This window comes from Tachysurus fulvidraco, chromosome 25, assembly GCF_022655615.1.
Source record: "Tachysurus fulvidraco isolate hzauxx_2018 chromosome 25, HZAU_PFXX_2.0, whole genome shotgun sequence".
Lineage (NCBI taxonomy): Eukaryota > Metazoa > Chordata > Actinopteri > Siluriformes > Bagridae > Tachysurus > Tachysurus fulvidraco.
In genome coordinates this window covers 10470196-10492937 of record NC_062542.1, presented here as the reverse complement: position 1 = coordinate 10492937, position 22742 = coordinate 10470196, and the positions used below count along the sequence as shown (strand labels likewise).

At 37.4% G+C, this 22742-nt stretch overlaps 1 protein-coding gene across 2 annotated transcripts in view; it reads right to left on the bottom strand.

Annotated features, from left to right (window-relative positions):
* bcl2a (BCL2 apoptosis regulator a) overlaps positions 1 to 22742 on the bottom strand; it is an 89842-nt gene that overhangs the window by 25709 nt on the left and 41391 nt on the right. The window contains exon 2 of one of the 2 annotated variants that reach the window (XM_027173525.2): positions 12858 to 16825. The exons of the other annotated variant lie outside the window; for it this stretch is intronic. Coding sequence (XP_027029326.1) covers positions 16691 to 16825 — 135 coding nt within the window. The 3' untranslated portion in view covers positions 12858 to 16690. Of the gene's footprint in view, positions 1 to 12857; positions 16826 to 22742 lie in introns of those variants that run through there. 2 annotated transcript variants of the gene reach the window in all.

The following is a 22742-nucleotide window of genomic DNA, read 5'->3' as shown; positions in this document are numbered from 1 at the left end:
TAGTTAATTCAACATGCTGAGGATTGCTGATCTTAAGATTGATTGTCCAGTTGCATTAATTAATCAAATGAGCAGATTTACATGTCTGAAGCAGTTGGGGCTTGGAATTGAACATTTGCTGTGTCATTTAATATGTACAAACAAATACTACAAATTATTTATGATGTACAGCATAAATTAAATTGTGACAAACAAGAAATTGTTCTACATCCATTAGCCAGGAATCAAACAGGTTACAATTTTGACAGATAAACTACACTGGTGTCCCCTAGTGGTTCAGCATAGTATTACAAATTTTGATGAAAGAGTGCTTTCACACATCCACATGAATGTAATGATTTATCCTGACCAGAGTTGCAGGATATCTGGAGTCGATCCTTGGAACACTGGTAGTGAGGCAGAAATACTTAGATTGGAGGTGTATAGTGTGAACAATGTGCACACATTCACACCTACATACAGACAGCTAGCTAACAATACCTCAAATGCAGCCATCAGAATCCTGGAAAAGTCCAAATTAATGGCCAGTTTTGGAAAAATCCATACAAATTAATTACCTTGGGTTCCTAGTCTCATCAGATGGGGACATCATTTTGGCCACCTGGTCATGGGTAAAGGCTTAAATGACTACAAACCACTACCATATTGTGCAGTAGGATGATACCCTATCACCTCAGAATGACAATATATATATGTTGTCCAACCAGTGGTCTTCTATAGAGCAGAGTGATGGCCAGTGACCAATGAGCACACAGACCCTCCAAGTTTTATCATGTAATGAATTGAGATTTGAAATGGCCCTGATTAAGGGGTAAATGAGAAGGGCATGCTTTTGGTGGAATGACCATGTAAATGTGCAGCAAGGAGACCTTGGTGGCAAGAGCAGCACTCCATTTCAACCCAGGGGGCCATCGACCACACAAAAAACTGAAGAAGCAGTGCAACGACAGCATCTGCGGAAGATAATACAGTAAAGCAGCAGACCCCGCTAGCACGGAAAAAAATGTTAGGATGGAGCTTGATACAAGTTTTGCCATAAACCAAACGTGAACCAAACTGGGCCAAATTAGTTTTCAAGTGAACCAGAAACTATACTGGGACTTTGCATTTGCAGGCTAGGGGGCCTTGACATCATTTGTTGCTCAAATGCATTTGTTGGTCACTGACTTGTAATGCACAAATAAATTACAATGTATACAAAAGAAAAATAATTATATTTAAACATTACACTCCAGTATTGAGAATAACCACACTGAGACATTTCATTGTGTGACTTGTTTCAAAATACAGACCAATCATTTACCTTAAACCACTTATAATACCTACTGGTCTACTGGTACTGTACCACCATCTCTCAGGGTACAAGGAAGGCATGCATGGAGAATCTTCTCTGTTCTGGCACCTATATGGTACATAAAACTCCCCTAGTAGGTACTTTTAGACCAGGAACTATTAAATTAATATCAGCGTATCCGTTGATAGAGACTTAAAAAGCACTTCTGGAGGACACTCTGGATAAGGGTCTGCTAAATGCCGAAATGAAAATGTAAACTTGTTTAAATTCCTTTTTTTTTGTTACTACAGTAGTGTTAGCTATAATATTAACAGACATGGCAAATTATATTTTCCAGGAAAACACAAACATAAACATGCACCATTTTCTGAGTAGAAATGAAAAATATCTTCAACCAGATTTTACATCTATTTTCCTTATAAAACCTTCTCCATATTCTCCTGGCTGCTCAGCCATGTGCACATCAAACCATGTCCTTGACAGGGTCATGCCTCAGTCTTTTACTCTTCCTGTGTATAAATGCTAAATATACAGTTGTGCTCCAGCAGCTGAATCTCAATCACTACTGAATTTCTCATGCATTTAACAGCACCTCAGGATTGGGAGCGTGACCATCACTGGCTGCCTAAGTGTGATGGATGAATCTGGACCAAAGCCTTGTCACATGCCTGCTGCACTTAGGGTGGGATATTTCTGGCAGTAAGTCAACAGTCTGTTCTTGAAGTTGATGTGCTGGAAACAGGAAAAATGGGCAAGTGTAAGGATCTGACTGACTTTGCCAAAGACCATATTGTGATGGCTTAATGACAAAAACAAAAATGACAAAAAAACAGCACACATTGTGCTGGGCTCTCATAATTCAGAGGTTAGTCTCTACATTCAGAGATGTTACTGTGATACATACCATCTATCTAGAGCAGACCAAGTACACCCCTTTATTTACTTTCCAATGGCAGTTGCTTCTTTCAGCAGGTAATGTGTCCTGACGCACAGCAAAAATTGTTCAAGTAGAATATTTGGGCCCCAAATTCCCAGGTATTTTTGGATGTGCTGGATAAAAAAGTCCAATTCATGTAGGCCTTACCTCAGGAACTAGGATATAAATATACAAAAACATTCACCATATCAAGATTTTATACACTTTTTAATTTATGTGGTTTATCCACTAATGAACCTTGCTGCTGGAACTACTGCCTAAACCATGCTGTTAAAGAAAATTAATCAAAACCTCTGACCAATCAGATTTAAGGTCTGAATCAGATACAACTGGCTGAGGTATAAATCAATATAATACCCGAACTGAATTCAGTTCCTTTGTTTGTAGTAAGGAAAAAAACTAAATCAACTACAGAGAAGTGAATTTGCATCATATAAATCTTAGTTTAAAAAAAATAAATCTCTAAACCTTAACACATACAAGAACATATAAAGTATGAATGTTCTATAGGACAGTATTAAATACAATATTCAGTTCGAAAGGATTTCCACTAGAGGGCAGTCAAAGCACATCTGTACGCTGCAGATGGCACTGAGTTTTTTGGAATGGTCTTATTTAATTAAAAAAATACAAATAATGAACTGTCTCTGTAGGAAAGCACATCTAAAACATTTGTTAACATGCAGGAGTTATATATTTTTTATTTTGTTTATCAAAATTAAAATATATAGGAATACTCTTAACATTAGGACTGCTGTACAATGCAATTATAATAAAATAAATGATCATTCCAAAAATACTAAAAAGGTCTAAGGATCTGAGCAACTTTAATAATTGAACAGAACAAGCAGATGACTACACAACTGGGACAGGTTTTGTTGGTTGTCCCCAGTTTTTTCCTTCACCAAAAGAAGGAGCAGCCATAGGTCATTGATGCAGATGGATAGAGAAGGGTAGCACATCTGATCCGATCCCACAAAAGATACTAATGTGTCACAAATGGCTGAAAAGATTAATGCTGACCATGATAGAAAGGTGTGAGAACACACACTGTATCACAGCTTGCTGAATACAAATGCTGACCAGGCCACTGTGTTGCAATGGGCTCATAGGGTTGCAAAAGGACACACTGTTTTGGTGGCACTATTGACACTACATGACAGTCACAGATAGCTTTAATGTTATGTACAGTATAGGCCAAACCTGTCCTGGACATTTTTTGCACTTTTTGAAGGGCCCACTTCCATTAAGCTATACCGTTGCCATGAATGTGTGTCTACACCAAATAGCTAGGTGATACGTGTCATAAGCACTCAAGAATCATTGACGTACCAGGGATGAGAAAGCTAGCTGAATGTTTACTTGCTACCTAATAAGTACCACCATCCCTTGTAAGAGAATAATCAATGTTATTAAACTATTTTTGATTGTTTTTCATTTAAATTTTGTGCATTTTTTTGTAAATGCACATTGATGGTGGAAGAAGTTCTGACGGTGTTTACCTTGGCTTCATAAAAGTCTTCCATTTTAACATGGGTGTGTGACTATTTATATCACTTCTGTATAATGACAGTCACGAAATTTATAGGAATCATAAAACTAAATGTCTCACTCTTTCTTTCTGATCTATTCATTTAGCTGAAATACCATAATGTATAATGTATTTTGCAGCATACCGCTCTGTTTGACTGCTCTCTGTTCAGGGTCACTACAGCAGACCATCCAATCTGCATATTTGACATTTAGCACCAGTTGTATGTTGGATGTCCTTCCTGATGCAGCTTATTTGGGCTTGGGCCTGGCACTGAGAGCATTAACCCCTAAATGGCTGGGTTTATGCCATGGCAGTGAGAGCTACATTGGACAGACAGGGACCCATTTGCAATCTTTTTATAATAACAAGTAGTCTGTCTCATTTTTCCTTTACAGTTTCCTAAAATCACTTATATATTATTTTAAGGGTACTTGACTGGGGTAGTTGAAAGGGGTATTGAGGTCAAAAACAAATCTTTGAAGTGCAGTGCTATTCACTAATCAGTCTGGATTTTAGCCTTGTGTGTTCCTACTGTCCTTTTCTGATTGTCAGATATTAAGCACAGTTATATATGACATAAGCATATAACATAAGTGTTAACAGTAGGTGTAGGTCCTTGCAGCAGATGTGTTCAAAATACTTAAAAGCTTAAATTATGAAATTACTAAAAGGAATAGTTGCACATTCTTTGGTTTCTTGACTTTTGGCTCCACATCTGACTTTTACTTTAGAGTCTAGACTGATACTGATATTCTGACAGATTAATATAACTAGAGGTTATTTTACATTCAGTTAAATCCTCAAACTTGACATTGGAAATGTGAATATTCAGTGTTTTCAATATTGAATATTGAAAACAATATTGCAGCTTTTATTATTTATTAATTAATAAAAAAATATTATAATTAATATTTAGTCACTGTATGTTAGAGATTACATTACCCATGATGAGCTAAACTGAGGGAGACTAATATCCAGGTTATATACCAGGAAAGTTTAAAAATATGACTTTCCTCATACCTCATGACATATCATACATCCAGCCCAAACTTTCCCATCATCCTAATGGGACTTTAATTAGCACCACCTCTAGAGTGAACATGGAGGCACATCTACAATGGAAATTCTATGTTCTTTGCACAATGTGTCAGAAAAGAAGATCTCCTGCTCTGGGAGTCTGTATCTGCATCTGCAGCAGCAGCAGTTTGTTGTGGTTTTTTGCACTGGTTGCCTTTGTAAACATTTTCATTTCCCCCTCCATTCCCTCTCTTTTCCCTCCCTGCAGACCCTGGCATCATCTTCTGGCTCCTTGCTCATGTTGAGCACATTCTTTCCCAGCATGCCACTGTGCACTGACAGCGCTGTCATTGTCTCAGCAGTCCCCCAAGCACCCTGCACACTTCAAGAAGAAATGTGTCTGTTGGTGACCTATTAAAACTAGCAGATGGCCAGGACTAGGCTCTCTGTGTCAGAATGGAAGAGCCCAAGTAAGAGAGATCTACATATTTTTACTCTAGCCATGAAAAAGAAGTGTCTTTGTCACCCATGCAAAAATTCTCTCGCTATTGTATCCTGATAGCTTCTTGGCACAAAGAGGATATTGTGGTGCAGAAGATGGGGCCTGGATCTCTTACCCAGAGTGTGAAACCAAAGTAATTTTTTTTTTATTTTGTCTCTATAAGAACTAAATAGAGACAGCTCCACTGGTACCCTGGCTAAAATGGGTTTAAAAAAAAAAAGTATTTTGGGGTATGCCCTTCATGCAAATGCCCATGATTGTCTAGTGTTGCTTTTGATTGACAGAGGATAGAGAATGTAATATCCCTCCCACCCAGTAAGCATGGTCAATTTTGTTCTCTTGTCCCTTGCTATGACAGTGTTATAATTCGACCTGTGATCTGCTGGTATAATAAAAGTAAAACTATCTTTCTGTATTTTTGTATATATATATATATATATATATATATATATATATATATATATATATATATATATATATATATATATATATATTATTATTATTATTATTATATATTTCTATATATATTTTTTTTTAATTATTATTTAGTATTACTACTTTGTTCTGAACAGTTTTTGCACGTATGTTCACATTTTAATTTCAAATTTTACTTGACACTGAGGCCAAATGCCCTTCGCCATTCATCAACATGAAGATTATTAAATACATAAATGGAAAGCAAAACAAAAGAGAGTCAACTGTCATTAATAAATGCCATTTACATCAACTGGAGCTCTAATGAACCTGCCTGGAAGAGAAGTGTATCTTGCCCCCATGCAGCATGTGGTGGCTACTGGGGCATACAGTTCTCCAGGGATCACAGTTGAAGAGTTACAGAAGATGGTGGCATTTTGGGGTCACCAAGTTTCCATGCCAACAACCTATTTGGAAGGCATGCCAGACATCAAGCTACAGTATGTGTCTGGAGTTTACATGATGTAACTGGTATATTGAAAAAAAAACTGGGTTCTTTGGTCAGATGAAACAAAAATAGAGCAAATAGTTTTTGTAACAAACTCTCATACTGTATGTAGCGAAAAGAGAAGGTTGAGTCTATAAAGTACATAATCCATTCCACACTATTAAGTATGGTGGAGGATCTGTTGTGATCGTCCTCCACAGACCCTGGGAATCAGTATTCATGGCAATATGAATTAGTATTGATGGCATTATGGAACTCATGAGTACCAGGAGATTTCAAATGAAAATCTGTCTGCCTCTGTTAACAAGTTACTGTACAGTTGGCAGGACGAGGCAAAGCATACATCTAAAATAACATATTTCTCTGAACACAAAATATTTTCATTCCAGTCCCCTGACCTAAACCTCACTAAAAACTTGTAAATAAGCTAATGAATGGGGAAATTATCTATCTGAAAATTTCTGAAAAGAGGAGTAGAACTTACGGTGTATACTACAAGCTCCTTAGCCATTAATGGAGAAAACAACAATGGGAATTTAAACAAAGCACTTCATGCATTTGTGACACGTACTGTAGTTTTCTTCCGTTCTTTTTCATAATGATGTTGTTTCATGAATAAATTTACTTCAGTTAAAATTCTTTAATATTTTTAAATTATTATTAAAAAGACATATTTTTTTATATTTTTACCCAACAATCACCTGGATTGGGCCAACAAACCCAGAGCTGACTGTTACTATAAATTCTGTCTTAAATCAGTTGTTACAAATGTCTCATTTACCCTTTATGGTATTATTTAATCAAATAAATTATGCATTATTCTTCTCTAGCACATGATCTCAAATAGCAGTTTTGATCATCAGTATTTTGACAACTAACATTACAATACATCAGTACACTTTACACTAATAGTTAGCCTAGTCTTTAATTTTATTCCTTCATTATACCTTTTTTTATTAATTTTATATTAAACTAATTCATATAAAACACATTTTTATCTAATGAGCTGCTTTCTAAAATCCCTCAGTTTTGCACAACCGTCCACTTTGGATTTAAGGCTTTTTCTTTTTATAATCGTCAATTGTCTGACAGTGATGAAACTCCAACTATGTGCAGTCTGACATGATTTTCTGCTCACCACCGCTGTTAAGAGCGATTGTTGAGTTACTGTAGCCTTCCTGTTAGCTGAAACCTGTCGATATTCTCCTCTGACTCTCACCAGCAAGGCATTTCCAACCACAGAACTGCTGCTCAGTGGAGTTTTTTTTTGTTTTTCACACTATTCTGTGTAAACTCTAGAGACTGCTGTGCTGGAAAATTCCAGCAGATCGACAGTTTCTGAAATATTCAGAACAGCCAGTCTGGCACTAACAACCGTGCCAAGTCAGGTTTATAAATCAGATTTATACTCAAGAATGGGCTTTTTTATTAATTAATTTATTAAGTCAAGTACACACTAAGTAAAAAACAAAAAGTAGCATGTTGTCCAGCCCACCCAGATCACAATCTCTAAGTCTGTGTGTAAAATTCTGGTGCACAAAAATCAAACAGAAATTCTGTTTGAAAAGTGAGCTTTCAAGTTCAGAGCTTCAGGCTGAACCACAGGCCCCGAAGCCCCAGAGCCTAAGGATTAGAATGTGTGAGCTGAGTCTTAGGGGTCTGACAGATCACAGACTCACAGGGGAGGTTGCAGGGAGGTGTTAAAAATAAAGGGACAGCTACCCATCTTACTTTATATTTCACTTGGCTTTCCCATAAACATAGTCTCTGCCATGTGTGAAACTGCACTTTGAAAAAGTGATGACAGTGTACTGTGATAAGTAAACGGTTAAGATTGCATTAACATTGCACCGTGTTGGTACAGATCTATAGTTAATGGTACTTCAGAGGAAATATGCTAGGAGATTTTTAAACCAAGGCCAGCTATTTTTAAATTACAAACATTCAACATTAAATAAAAATGTATGCAATGGGTTTAGCTGTATGGTTAAAAGGAAGATGATCATGAGGTGGAATAAGTATCAATATGGGCTGAACAACCAGGAGCCAATATTATGTGTTGTGGTTGGTTGTTATTTTGGCTAAATTAAGTAGCAATTGTTGTTTTTAAGAAATCCATGTCATGTCTGATTCAGACAGGGGCTCACAAGGGACTAACCATTTTGTCCCATTTTGGGCTTCGCTGAAGCGCCGCAAAAGTCCCTTTTAGGAATGCCCCAATCAGGTGAAGCACCACTGACCTCAGAACAGTAGGGTATTACACTACAAAAAATATACTTATATCTCACTGGGGTTTTTTGTTGTTGGTGGTGTTGGTGATGTTGTTGTAGGATTTTTTTTTTGTTTTTTTACCTCTGGTTTAGTTGAATTATTCAGTTTCCAAATAAGATCTTGCCACATTTAATGCCACTGATGTTCTGTTGGTTACCAGTGATTTGAAGACTGTTGTTGGGAATGTAGGGTACTTTCAAAGCTCTGTTTGTATCGATGTGTTTCCTGTAATGATCTCACTGATGATTAGAAGCCAAGTTTGTGAACTGGTTCCTGAAAAGTGTAAAGTTATGGCAGATTGTTTCAAGTTATCTGTACTATAAGAAGGTACCATTATAAGTGCCATTCATTAAGGCCAGTTTCTTTAAAACACAATCCACTATACAGTTAAATATCACTAGACTTTTTAAATTTCATTTTTAGTTTATATTATTTTGATCTTAAAGCAATAATTTTATCAATATCCTATAAAAGTAAGCTGTGATACAATGTAATCAAAGTCTTTATTTATTACTTACAGTATATTATTTCAGTTTGTTCTTTACTTGTCTAGATTTTACACACAATGATGTCATTTAAAATATGTAAAGGTTTTATGCAACAAATTCTTGTAGTTTTTGACCACTAGAGGCCTCAATTGGTTACTTGAAGGATGGAGAAATGGACTATTTTCTATACAGTTGTTCAGAAAGCTTCAGCACTTTATAAACTTTGTTTTGCTATCATAAGTATACCTTTTATATCAAATTTGTTCTTTTCAGACTCTGTCAATGCCACTCAACAATGGTTGGTTCCTATCTATCCCTATTTAAATGACCCTTGTGTCACCTTTGTCTTTCGCAAGTCATTCACAGCCACAAAAGTAAAGGAGTGGACTGACTAATCCTCCCAAATCTTTTCTTTCTTTTTTGTTGTTTATATATCAATATCAGTTTATTTGTATAGTGCTTTTAACAATACACATTGTCTCAGAGCAGCTTTATAGTATAAAGTATAGACAGTTAGAAGTATAGACGGTGGCCAGGAAAAACTCCCTGAAATGATATGAGGAAGAACCTTGAAAGGAACCAGACTCAAAAGGGAACCCATCTTCATTTGGGTGACAATAAAGTGTAACTAATGTAAATGTAAATAATATCTATCCTATCCTATCTACAACAGTTTGTAGTTGAGTGAACTAATGGGTCAGCACAAATTCTGAGTTTACCCCAGACCCAACACTAATTCATTCCTGCCAAAGTCTTCAAATGATCACTGATAAACACCCGGTCATAAAGCTGGCTTATGCAACAGTGGTTCAAAGAAGGTGTGAGAGACTTCAGGTGACCCCATCCCCAGCAATCCTATGAGTCACTGGCTGTCCATGCAGATCAATCCACAGCACACCAAAAATGGTTATGGATATATATCCAATCATCCCGTGTACCATCAGATTTCCCCTCTGCCATGTAAGTAGTCACCTGTCAGTGTATTTTTCTGTCTTGATACTGATGCCGCCCTTCATCCTGGCACTTTTCATGACACTTAAGGGTGAGACAGGATACAGCCAGTTTAGCAGCTAAGGACCACAACCTTATAAATACCAGCCCAGAGCCTTAACCACTAAGCTAACACATTTAAGAAATTTTGTAGACACCCTTCCACCCATCCAGAGCAACTTACATTTTTATACTACTGAGCAATTATGGGTTAAGGGCTTTGTTCAGGTGCCCAGTGGTTCCTTGCTCAGCGGACCTGGGATTCAAACTCACAATCTTCTGATCAGTAGTCCAACACCTAACCACTAGGCTACCACATCCCACTTTACCTATGATTAGTGGCATTATTTTGTTGCACATTATGCAACAATTTCTAGATGGGAAATCAGTGACCTGAAACTTTAATTGTTATAATTGTAAAGATCATAACTATAAGGGTACAGTGTAAAATGTACAAGCTTCCTGAAGAGGAACATGACCCAGGTTAAATAGGTCTATTAAGAAATTATGGTCATTGTTTCTGAAATGCATGATGTATGAAGCAATGAAAAAGTAAAAAAAAAATTGGCTGATGTGTCCATCATTTCTTTTTATTCTAAAATTCACAGAATATGCACTATAAAACAACAATACTCCTTACTCTGTCCTTGCAACAAGCCTGGAAACTAAAAAAAATAAAAAATACACTGTGCATGTAAATTCTTTATTCATCCAAGGTGCAAATAATGTAAATGTACCTAAGGTACAATATTGGTATAAAATTTTAATTACTCTGTGTACCTTAAATGAGAAATACTATGTTCTCTTTCCCAGTTTAGTGGTACAACCACAATGACAAGGTGTACTCCAATAGATACAGTTTGTTACTGGCTTCTTGTTGTTTTTCACCACAGTTAAAAAGCCACTACTGCTTACATCACAACTATTCCCGAAGGGGATGTGAAGAAAAAGGGAATGTAATTAAATGAAAATATATTCTAGCAGTTTCCTAAAGCCATAAAAAAAATCTGCTGTCATCACATCATGATATTTCAAATGAATCTAAAAGAAGTGTTACCTCATCACAGAACTTTTGCTTAACCTTTCTTTTTAAGTGTATGTCAGTGTTGCAAGCTTTATATTTCAAGCAAGTCAACAACAGGGTTCAAAAGACTTTATTATATTACTATAATAACCGCTCCACTTGTCCCTTTATTCATTCTTTGCATCCTTGGAGACAAGAGCTATGACAGGAGAAAGAATACCTCAACTAGAAGATAAGGTAATTGACATATGGTGGTATTGATTCTCAATCTCATACATTATTTCTATAGTAACAACTTGCATATTCTTGTAGGGAAGATGCTAAAGGAGTTAGATCATGTCTGAAAGTTTATAAGGTCCTCTCATAAACAGACATATGTGTGACATTTTTGGAAGACATCTGCAGTGCCAGAGTGTAAAGGTAAAGTCTTTCAGTTAGATAGCTTTTGCAAATTTTGCAGGTTCTCTGAAACTTCACAAGATGCAGAAGAATATTTACTCAAGAAAGAGAAGAAAACATTTTAGTTGTTATATACAGTAGAGAAAACAGGAACTCATTTGTTTCGGGGACGTTCAGCAACATTATGTGTACTAAAATGAAAACATAAAATTCCTTACTAACAAAAAACTGTATAAATATTGTCAAATTGCTGCGAGTTAAGAGAAATAAAACACTTTTGCGGAATGCTGGAAAATAATGAACTCTCGGACCGGCCACATCATCACTGGATGCCATATTTTATTCTTTTTAGGAACAGTGTTCATGAAAATATTAGACTAACAGACAGATTTCCAGATTTAACCCTGAGATCTCCAGATTTCTTTGTAATATGTTTAGACATCTGACAGATTTCATTTCAGTTATTGTAAAATATTTTTTTACTGCAGGAAATTGACTAAAGGAAATTGGAAACATTGACCAAAATGAGATTGCTAGAATAAATATAGTTTCTTTTTATCTAGCATTAATAGCTTAATATTAGGAAAATCTTCTCTCAAATTAGTCTGTACAAATCCCGCCTCAGTTGTGCACACTTACTAAACAGTGCACGCAGGTAGCCATGTAGACAGCCATAACAATTCTCCGTCCTTCTAAGCATTTCAAATATTTCGTGTGCTGAGAGGATAGCATCTTGCACACAGAACTCTAGACCTGAGCTAATTTAGGCTTGCCATTCCCATGGGCTAAACTCTCCATGCTCAACTTTTTCATTCTTTTTCTCTAAAGAGGATGTTGCGAATCGGCTGTGGGGCTTTGAATGCAGGAGGAGGTTAATCTGGTGTAATGTCTAATGATGGAGATTTCCAGAGGGAACACTGTGTGCTGTTTGAGCCCTGCAGCTAAAGACGCTGCCCCAGTTGTCCTAACTGACATGAAAAAATGAATGCTTAGAGAGGAAGCATCAGCATTTCCATTACCGTGACCATCTATCTCATTTCCAGCAGGTCCGGAGGTAATGTTAGGCTTGGGGAAAGTTTTTAGATGGAGTCTGACAAGCTGTAGGACTCCTGCTGCATCACGTATGACACAGTGATGGAAACTACTGAGAACTACTGAGATTATTCTCAGTGGGTTACAGAACACACACAGGTTCCTCACTCTAGAGCTCTGTGGTGCTTCTGATGTGTTGACCGAAGTAAGTAACACACATTTTCTTATTCACACTCCATCATAGCCTTCAATGAACTTAAACAGAATAAACAGCAGAGACTCTTCGGAGTGTTATTTAATGCTAGAATCCGCTTTCTCTAGAGATGATGTCTCAATCAAATCTTTATTTTTTTTAAATGCAATATGGAAGCATGTGACACAGTATGGTAGACGGAGTGCTATGGTTTGAGTTTATGATTCAGTGATTAAGTGACAGCTCACAGATGGTAAGGCAATTTTTTTTTCTTTTAATTAGGACATATCAGTTAGCTTATGATAGGAAAAAGTAGACAAAAATAGTATGTGAACATCGAAGGATAAATTAAAACAAAATACAACAACAAACCTTAAACGTTGGTTTATGCAGGCTACATTTCGTAAAAGGACAAATAATGACTGCGATAAGAGGATCAGATAATAAAGTACAGTATAGTTTATGATCCTCTGGGTATCATCTTTTAATATAGAAAATGCCATGAATATTTTGATCAGGTTCTGTATAGTTACATTTAGTGCTACGCAGTGAAATAAGAGAAGCAATAAAATTACAAAAGAAAAAAACAAAAGAAGGTTGAGACTGGCGCTTGGCTCTTTCGTTGTGGCATTTTATGGAAATGGTTCTATGATATTAGCTGCCAAACAAAAAAAGTGCATTAACCATATAATGTATTATTGGGCCTTTTTTTTTCTTTCAGAAAACAAGATATTTCAGAAATTCATATAAAAGTCACAAAGATGAAAGGAACTCCAAAAATGGTGCAACCAAAATAAGAATAAAAAGAAATCACAATCACACACAATGTAAATAACAGGCTTAAATACCAAATGGTGCTGCCATAAAGACAGAAATTGAGAAAAATTACCTCTCAACTTTACTCAGTTAAATACTCCTTCCTGCCTTGATAATTAAACTGATAAAGAACCTAGAGAGATTGGACATTAATAATGCATAGTGGTACAAGGAGACACATATACAGTAAGGATATGACATTCAAAATCATCATAATGAATTATTATTGTGCCATTTCAGTATTGTCCCAATTAAACTGGAAAACATCCCAAATCCCATTTTGGATTTGAAATTTCTTGGTAATGGGAAAACCAATAATATAAAATAAAACATACATATATTAAATAACAAAAATGTGATAACCTACGACCAAGTCTGGTAGCTCATTTAAAAATCTCTTTCCCTCATCAACTATGAGAATGATATCATAATAAATCGCACCAATTAAGTTTGACATACCGCATACAAGTTGCACATGTTTAGCGGCTGAAAGGTTGCCTTGAATATCTGGAACTATTTCTTGGTTTCTCAGTGTCTCCTCAAGGCTTGTTTTAAAATGATCAAATTCTTACCATAGTATTATAATTGCTCCTGGAGACAGAGTAGACACAATCCTGTCTCAGATTTTGTTTTTAGAAAGCACTGATCATGGACATTTTAAGTGTACCCAACATCTTATTAACGCCAAATTATGACAGTCAGTTTGGGTTAAGGTTACAATGGACACTGCTGCCATTTCTGTACATTTTACATGGCGTAAACTTCCCAAAATATGTCCTAAAATGAATAAAAATTTCAGTTTAATAAGCAAGACAAACGGCTGGTTTCAATACACTACACATTCTTTCCACTACTGAATTGCTATCTACTGAACGCTTCTGTTGGGAAACTCAAGACTTGACCTCGTTCGTCAAACGACAATTCCTCCTGATCCAGAGTGTTTATACAATCACACAAATGCTGCGTGAGTCTTTACACCCTTCTTGCTGAGTGATGCTTACAGAGTGGGGAGATTTCAGTACAGCCCCCTCATCAGTGGCAGTTTTCGCTGTATCGTAAAGCAGCATCGCATGGAGTCTAAATAACAAGGATGTTACATTGATGAGAGCTACACATCTTCTTAGCAGCTATCAAAATACATGATGTTACAGTGCGAGTCTTCATCTCTCTCCCATAAGATAAAATATATGATCAGCATGACGCTTCTGTACTCATAGCAGAAGCTTAACATTGCATTATGTCCGTGTTTTTGTACCGTTAGAACATGAAACATGAGTTCTGCCATTAAATTTGATTGACTTTTTGATGACATTCTGGAAACAAAACTTGATGACATTCTGGAAACAAAACATCACTTCAGACTTTACGTAATAAAATGATTTTTTACACCACTTAGATGACATTAAATGACAGTAAAACATTAACAAGTAAACATAACATCCTACTACGTCATGATTGTCAAAGTATCCACCTGCTATGGAAAACTAAAGTCCTCAAGCTGAACATACCAAGCACTGAGATATCTGATACCGCTTAGGTTCTGTTCAGGATGAAAGCAGCAGCAGAAACACACAGGTTCAGGTTGTCACGTTTCAAGCTAACTCGTTTAGCACAGGAGCAATCTAGGACCCAACAGTATTAAGGTGGTTCTTCTGTGGCGCAATGGTAGCTCAGCAGTCATGGATTTGTAATTGTTGATTTGACGGTCCAGAATGTTGACAGTTCATATAGGTCTGGTTCCGGTGGGTCATTAGTCCAACACTGTGACCTCGTTGTGTCCAGGGGTGACACATAATGTATGACTTTGCAATAATGTGAAAATAAAATGGAAAAATAATAAAAATCTAATAAAAAGAAATAATAATTATTATTTATTATTATTATTATTATTATTATTATTATTATTATTATTATTATTATTATTATTATTATTATTATTAACTTTCTACTATGTTTTTCTGGAATTTGTATTCCCTGGTTGCTCATCGTGCCAGGCTGAATAAAGTCTCTGATGCCAGCTGGAGTCATTCTGCTGTACCCCACCTGCCCCCTATCTGTCCACCCACCCCCTCCCTGCCACACCTGGCTGACCCCAGCTTCCCTACTTTATCTCTGGTTGCTGTAATAGGCCGAGAGATACCCACCTTTTCTGGCAAAGCTTTAAGCTCTCTCTCAACACGTTTTACTTACAATGACAATGACAATGGCACGCACACACACACACACACACACACACACACACACACACACACACACACACACACACACACACACACACACACACAAACACACACTCTTTTTAAGAAGTCCTGCTGCTTTAGCTTCAATAATCTGTATGTTTTCAGCCCTCAAATTTTCTTTTCTTTTTCCTTATTTTTTTTTTTTTTAAATAAAACTGACATGAAATAATAGCAGAGTGACACCAGATGAGATGATAAAGGTTAAATGTCTCTAGAGTCACACCATACACAGAGACACGGATTATACATTCAGGTGTGATATACCTCAGAACACAAGCAGTTGAAAGCAAGTGCAGCGAGTGCTTAGCGGCAAGGACAAACCCAGATACTCGCCTGCCAATCAAACAGACGATTATGCTTAACGAGGAATGAACAGCATCTGCTGCTTTTTAGAGGTACGCTGAGAAATATTTAAGAAGGAGAAAGACAGATAAAAAAGAAAAAGAAAAAAATAACACCCAGAAATGTCCAACACAAAGTGGTGCTTTTCTTTTCCATGCTGAAAAGGCCATCATGCAAAAAAAAGTAGCTCACCAATATGCATGCAGACAGTGGAGCATTCATAGCTGTCATTTTTTTTTCTTTTTTGTTCCAACTCCTTCGTTATACATACATCATTCCATGCTACACACAAAGTAATAAAACCCATAATAAGTGGATGTCTGGAATTGCAGGTTCATAGAAGTTCAAATGTAAATAATGTTTGTAATAAAAAAAACGTATTGTCATTTGTGTGTGCTTAAGTGGTCCATGAATTTTTATGGAGTTGTACGTTTGTATCTAGATCTAAAAATGGCAGTGATAGTAGATTTAGTAAATGTGTTGGAGCGACTGTTATTATTTTTGTTTTTGTTTTGTTTTTTGTTTTTTTGTTGTTTTTTCATCATTGCATTTCTCCTACTCCAGTTTCAAGGACAGCTCCATAACATGGACGGTACAGCAGGGCAGTGCTACGCTGATAAACCTAGTGCCTTCATAAGCCTTGGGGGGAAAAAAAAAGAAGGAAGGACAGGTGTCAAAGTTCCAGATGATCACTTCTGAGAAAAAAGGGCGCCGATAGTGACTCCTGCCGCTCCCAGTGCTGCCAGGCCAAAGACTGTCTTTAAATAGGGCCAGGGGTGGAATATGGATGCTCTTTGATGACTGTAGAGCTCCACGAAGGCATCCTGAAAGACACAGAATTAAAAATGAGCAAGAGTCAAAACACTGTTTAAAGTGCAAATCATTCAAAAAAAAAAAAAAAAACTTTCTAGGTCTTCAGGTAGTATACAGTTATAGGAAAGTAATGATTTCCACATTTCCGCTACCTGTCCAGTATCACCCAGAAGAGGATTACCTTTTAGTTTTTTTTGCCACTATAAGCTTGGGCTTGTTCATTAGAAATCTACATCTACTTCCAGATTTCTGTGAAGCTGCTTCGTGACAATGTCTATTGTTATACAGAGCACTAAAAAAAAACAAACAAATAAAATACAACCAAATCAACAGGGACTTAAGAATCTTCTCTCCTCACAATGTCTTTCACACTTTTCTAAACCAGACACTTCACGTCTGCGCAGCCAGAATCCATGCAGGCCACCAGTCAGCACAACAGTTATAAAAAGAGAGACAGATGACAAGAGTTTTCTTGAATGTGTCACTTTAAATAAATCTGCCAATATTTGAACTGAGAACAAATGTCCCACACGGCATATATTACGAATACTCTTTAATTTTTTTTCTATTGCTGTGCATTTTTCATAATGTGGGACTTTGAGTGTAGACTTTGAGAATACCCATAAAGAATGTGTTCTTATTCCATAGTCTGTCCAGTGTCTCCTCCCTCCTACACACAGTGCATCTGTTGCTTCCCTGTCCTGTAGAATTTCAGACAGCAGGCTTGAAAAGCCACAAGGTAAGAGCCAGAACACTGCCGCCAAAACCCACAGCGTGTGTTGCTCTACAGGCTGCTGTCGCAGGCCACCCAAAATATCACCACTTATCAGAGCGTTTGGCACGAGGAAATAGCCGAGTTCATCGTCCCTTCCTGCTCGATGAACCATTTATAAGGAAATAATGAGCTCTTTTCCCAAGAGAAGTGACTGAGAATTAATAGTGGGAGAACCCCTATTAAACACCATTCCCAGAAATAAAATAAATTATGCTTGGTCTGAGACAAAATGGCACTATTGCAGCGATATATTATCATAGATTTAGAGGATAAAGAGGACATGGCTCCCAGCAGCGGGGATGAGCTCAAGAGGCTCATTGCCATTCCCTTTGTTAGGGTAAATGTGAAGCAATAAAATATACAGTCCAATATTTTTTTTTTAATAATTAGCCCATGTATATTTAGATGCCTACAATATATGCAGATCATTTGTGAGAGATTATCTCTAGTGTCAGATATAACTTCTCAGTAATAAATCATCCATGCCTGGATAGTAGCGAAATAAACGAGTTTGTTGATGCAAATATGGAAGAAGATTATTAACTGCTTATGAATATATATGCATGTCTGTTTATGCATGAGCATGTGTTCATCCCTGCCGCCAAGGGCCCAGTGCAGTATAACGCATGCTGCCTTAATACAAAATGCAGAGGATTTATGAGAGCTCACACCAGACTATTCTCTTTCTGCCGGACTCTAGGTGGCACACTGCGGTGCCGCCCTGTGCACTACTGTTTGATTTGGATGTAAAAGTGTCTCATGGGTACTGGAATGGTCCATGGGTGAGAAATAGAAAGCTCAGAACAGAAAGAAACAAAGAAAACATGGGGGTGAGAAAGACAGAGAGCAACAGAGATAGCAAAGGATGGAGAGAGACACAACAGTGAAGGAAGAGGAAGAGACGAAACGAAGCGAAGCGAGAACAAGACAAAGTGACAGAAAGAAATTGGCAGAGAATGAGAGACTGTACAAAGGAATAAATAGATAAGAGAGAAACAGAGTAGAGAGATAGAGAGGGAGGGAGTGGGCGGGAGGGAGAAAGACTGCAATGCAGGCGTTGGGAGAAGGCTCAGGTACACACCCATTGGATCAAACTGTGCAGGGAGGATGAGACAGGTGGTCAGCTTTCGGTGTGTGTAGGTGCACAGAAGCTAGTTCTCTTGCACAAAAGGGTTTCGTCTATTCTCTTCAACAGCTTCTAAAAATGTGCTGATGCAATATTAACTAGTTGGCGCCTTGTGAAAGACAGAGCGCTCAGCTTCTGTTTGCACTTGGCGCAAAGCTCTATGTGAGGAAAAGGTCTAATGTATGAAGAAGCCATTTCACAAGACTGACCAAAACAAGGCAGAAGTACTTGCAGATAGTTTTGAACTTTTCCATGCTTTGTAGTGTTGGAGTTGCAATGCGCTTGACAGTTATTATGTATCACAAATATATTTTATTTAAAAAGCTCATGATATTAATTTTGGAAGAAAAACATTTTTCACACCAATGGGTTTCACACCATTTTCACAATTTTCATTTCTAAATAATATTGAGTTTTTTCTCCATTCTAATATTATGAGATATTTTGTATAAATTCATGACATATAATCACAATTTATTTCATTTTATTTCACCTCCAAACTACAAAATATAGAAAAGTTCAAAGGGGTGAATACTTATGAGAGCCACTTTAAGAGCTATTCTTCCAAGCACACTAACGGTCTTCTTTAATTACATTTGGCCCATACACACACACACACACACACACACACACACACACACACACACACACACACACACACACACACACACACACACACACACACACACACACTGACCTGTTTTAAAAAGCCACAGTGTATTGAAGGCAGGTAGTATGGCAGGTTTTACCAACTTATCCAACTGAACTTCCATTGACACCTAGCACCATCATCCAATTGAGTCATCATAGAGGTCTAGACCAGCAGGCCATCAGCTGTGTCAATCAACATCACCACCAACAGTTAGCTAAGTCACACCCTAATCATATAATGACTGTTAGCTATCAGCCCAGATGGATTGAGATCACAGTTTCTTCCACCATGTGCTGCTGAGCCAGCAGAACGTATTTAACAATGACACAAGAGCCAGGCCTAGAGTGTGTTTACACCACTAACAATGGCCACCAGCCTTGTTACACAGACAAAAAACACACAGCAATCTCCCAAGATGCTTCCGTTACTGTTTTCTATTTATACCTCGCAGTTATCTGCCTTGTCTCTCTCTTGACTGGCCACCTCGCTTTCCTGCAGGTTATCAGCATCTCATTTACTCCATACACCTGGCTCTCAGCAATAAGCTGAGCTTGAAGAATATTTTTTTTTTGTAGGTCCAACCAGAGAAAAAGACTATGAGATAAGCACAAAATTGCACACTAACAAGAGATGGGGCACTGAGGACCATTTGAGATGTCATCCAGTGGCAACCTTGCGGTGCTATGTGACTTTTTTGTGGCATTTCTGCCTGCCGGTGTGATTAGGGCCTGTGGCAGGCCCCAGAGCAGGAGAGGTGACAGGAATGAAGTGTCGATGTGTGTCCACATCCCTGTTTGCTCATGCCGTTTTTTTCCACCTCAGTAAACATCCTCATTAGAGCTGCTTCCGCCCTGTGTTTGAACAGACTGTCTATGTTTGCCCAAGGCCGCTGCTAATGGCCTCGGTAACACAGCCTTTTCTCTGACCCCAGATTTCAGCAACAGTAGAAGGTAGGGTAGGTGGGGCAGGGAGCACAGTGGACTTATTAGTCAGACCTCCATCACATACTGTTCATCAGGCTGAGCTTATTTCTCCAAAGATCCAAATATCATCTATCAAATGAACTGTAAGTGCAACTCAAGAAAAGTATTGACAGATTGTGGGCTTGATTTTCAAAACGTGTCGCAGCAAAGATGGCAAGAGCAGGGATGGACTTTGGATATAAAACTTCTTGTGATATTTTATAATAATTCCAAATGCTTACTTGTGTGTGGTTAAAATAAGATGTACAGCACAGATGTTAATATACATATGCATCAGATAACATTATTTGTGCAGAAATTACTTTATAATGATGTTTATAAATACATTTACTATGATTTCTCGAGATTTCCATCGAACAAAATGTCAAATAAATATGTCACTTAGTATAAGATTTATAACATATAATAAGCTACCAACCACTTTGATGAGACAAGCTAATAGCCAGATATCGAGGTGACACCCAATGAGGTGCTGGAGGTTGAATTGTAGATCTGGCTGCTTTTCAGGGGTAAGCTGAAATAAACTTATTTCCCCTATTAATAGCATGATATTTGAATCATTTTCAGTGGCTTCATCATAAACGTATTTTGTTTTCTATGCATGTTAATATTTGACAATTACAAAAACGGCTAGGTTGGTTGACAGCAGTGCATTAAGTAATAAAATGACAAATTCTGAATGCCAATGAATGGCATCCAACCAGAAATGGGTGAGCGCATCACACTTATCATTTTAATTGTACAGATAGTGTGTGTGATATTATTTAGCATATTTTCTCATTCTTCCCTGAAACGAATCCCTGACTACACCACTGGCATGAGAAACAGTTTTTGAGGATGTATTAAAATTGAAAGGAATAGCTACTGAACTAAAAGGAAATATAAAAAGGATCATTCGCCAGTGTGAGCAAGCCTCAGCCAAGCGATCACTGCTTGTAGGAAAGCTTATTTTCCAAGAGTTAAATTACAGTCACAAATATAGAGTTTAAAAGCAGTTAAGAGCTGAGATGTTTTCTCAGAAATAGCAGAATGTAGGAACATTTTCAAAAATCTGAATTTTGGACATCTTATTATGGAGTACAGTAACAAATCAGTGAACCAACATTGTAGTGGTGTTTCTATTGCCAAGTCATCCATGCCATGGTGTCCTATATTTCCATGCAAATTGAAGTATAGCTAAAATAAAAAGTGAAGATGGTACATTGGTCAAACACGACTGTCACAGAGTAAACCTGATATATGGTATAGTTTGATTTGATTACCAGTAAGGAACCTAAATTCAGCCCTTCTTAATCCTGGTTGGATCCCAAATGACTTCCTATATTACTGTTTGCTTTCTGCATGGGATGAAATATGATGTTCTTGATTATATGTATATGTAACCGGAACTATGTTCAAATATTGGCACACTTGGCTTCATTTGGGTGTGTGTGCTGCTATTACAATTTAATTGCTGTGTCTCATGCTCAGTATTAGTCTTGTAAAGACAGAAGGTCACAACACCTCAAAGTTTTTAGGATATTTAGCAGAACTTCCACTTTATTTTGAGTGCGAGAAGCATATGAGGATATACTCTGAGAGTCTCACACAACATATGGTCACCTGTATCTGCACCTTGATAAAACTGCAATAAGCTGAACCCAGGAAGAGTTTAATTCACTAAGCCAACTTTATGAATGGCCAACTGACTTCGAAATGCTCAGGGCTGTGCCCTTATAAGAAAGCAGAAGTAGAGTAGCAGGTTTCAATGTCGGTGTGACTGACATCACATCCCCCAGATTTCCTCACTGGGAACATGGCCAGGAGATGACCTCACACTCCCTCTGTCAGCCAATCACACTCACCCTGGGGGTATAACTCCTTCGATCTTTTCTTTTACAAATGAGTGCATGCTCAAAAAGCCAATCTGAAGTGTATTTTGGCGCAATTCACTAAAGAACATCTGCGATCCGAGCGACTGGAACGGATGCTTCGTCTCATGAAACCCTTGAATCTGACAGAAATATCTTGCCAACTTAATTCTTAATTCCTACTCTAAGGAGCTTATTTGTGTTACACATTCAAGCAGGTCAGGATACCAGTAACGTAAAGCATACTTTTGTGTTTGTATACTATGACACACATGGAGCTGTTAATACACTTACTGTATGTATTATAGATAGAATGCTGTTATTGACATACAACATGTATAGTGGGCATATGTAATGTTTATGGCAAAACACAAACACAACATACTGAATCTCTCCAAATTCCCTAAGGAGAACAAAAGAACACCGGTGGGTTTAGCGTGTTATACATGGCATCGGTCTTTGTTCCCTAAAACAAAATGAAGCAGGGGTAAGCTTAGGAGGCCACAGCTGTACACAGACATAATTGCATTTCCGTTACCCCC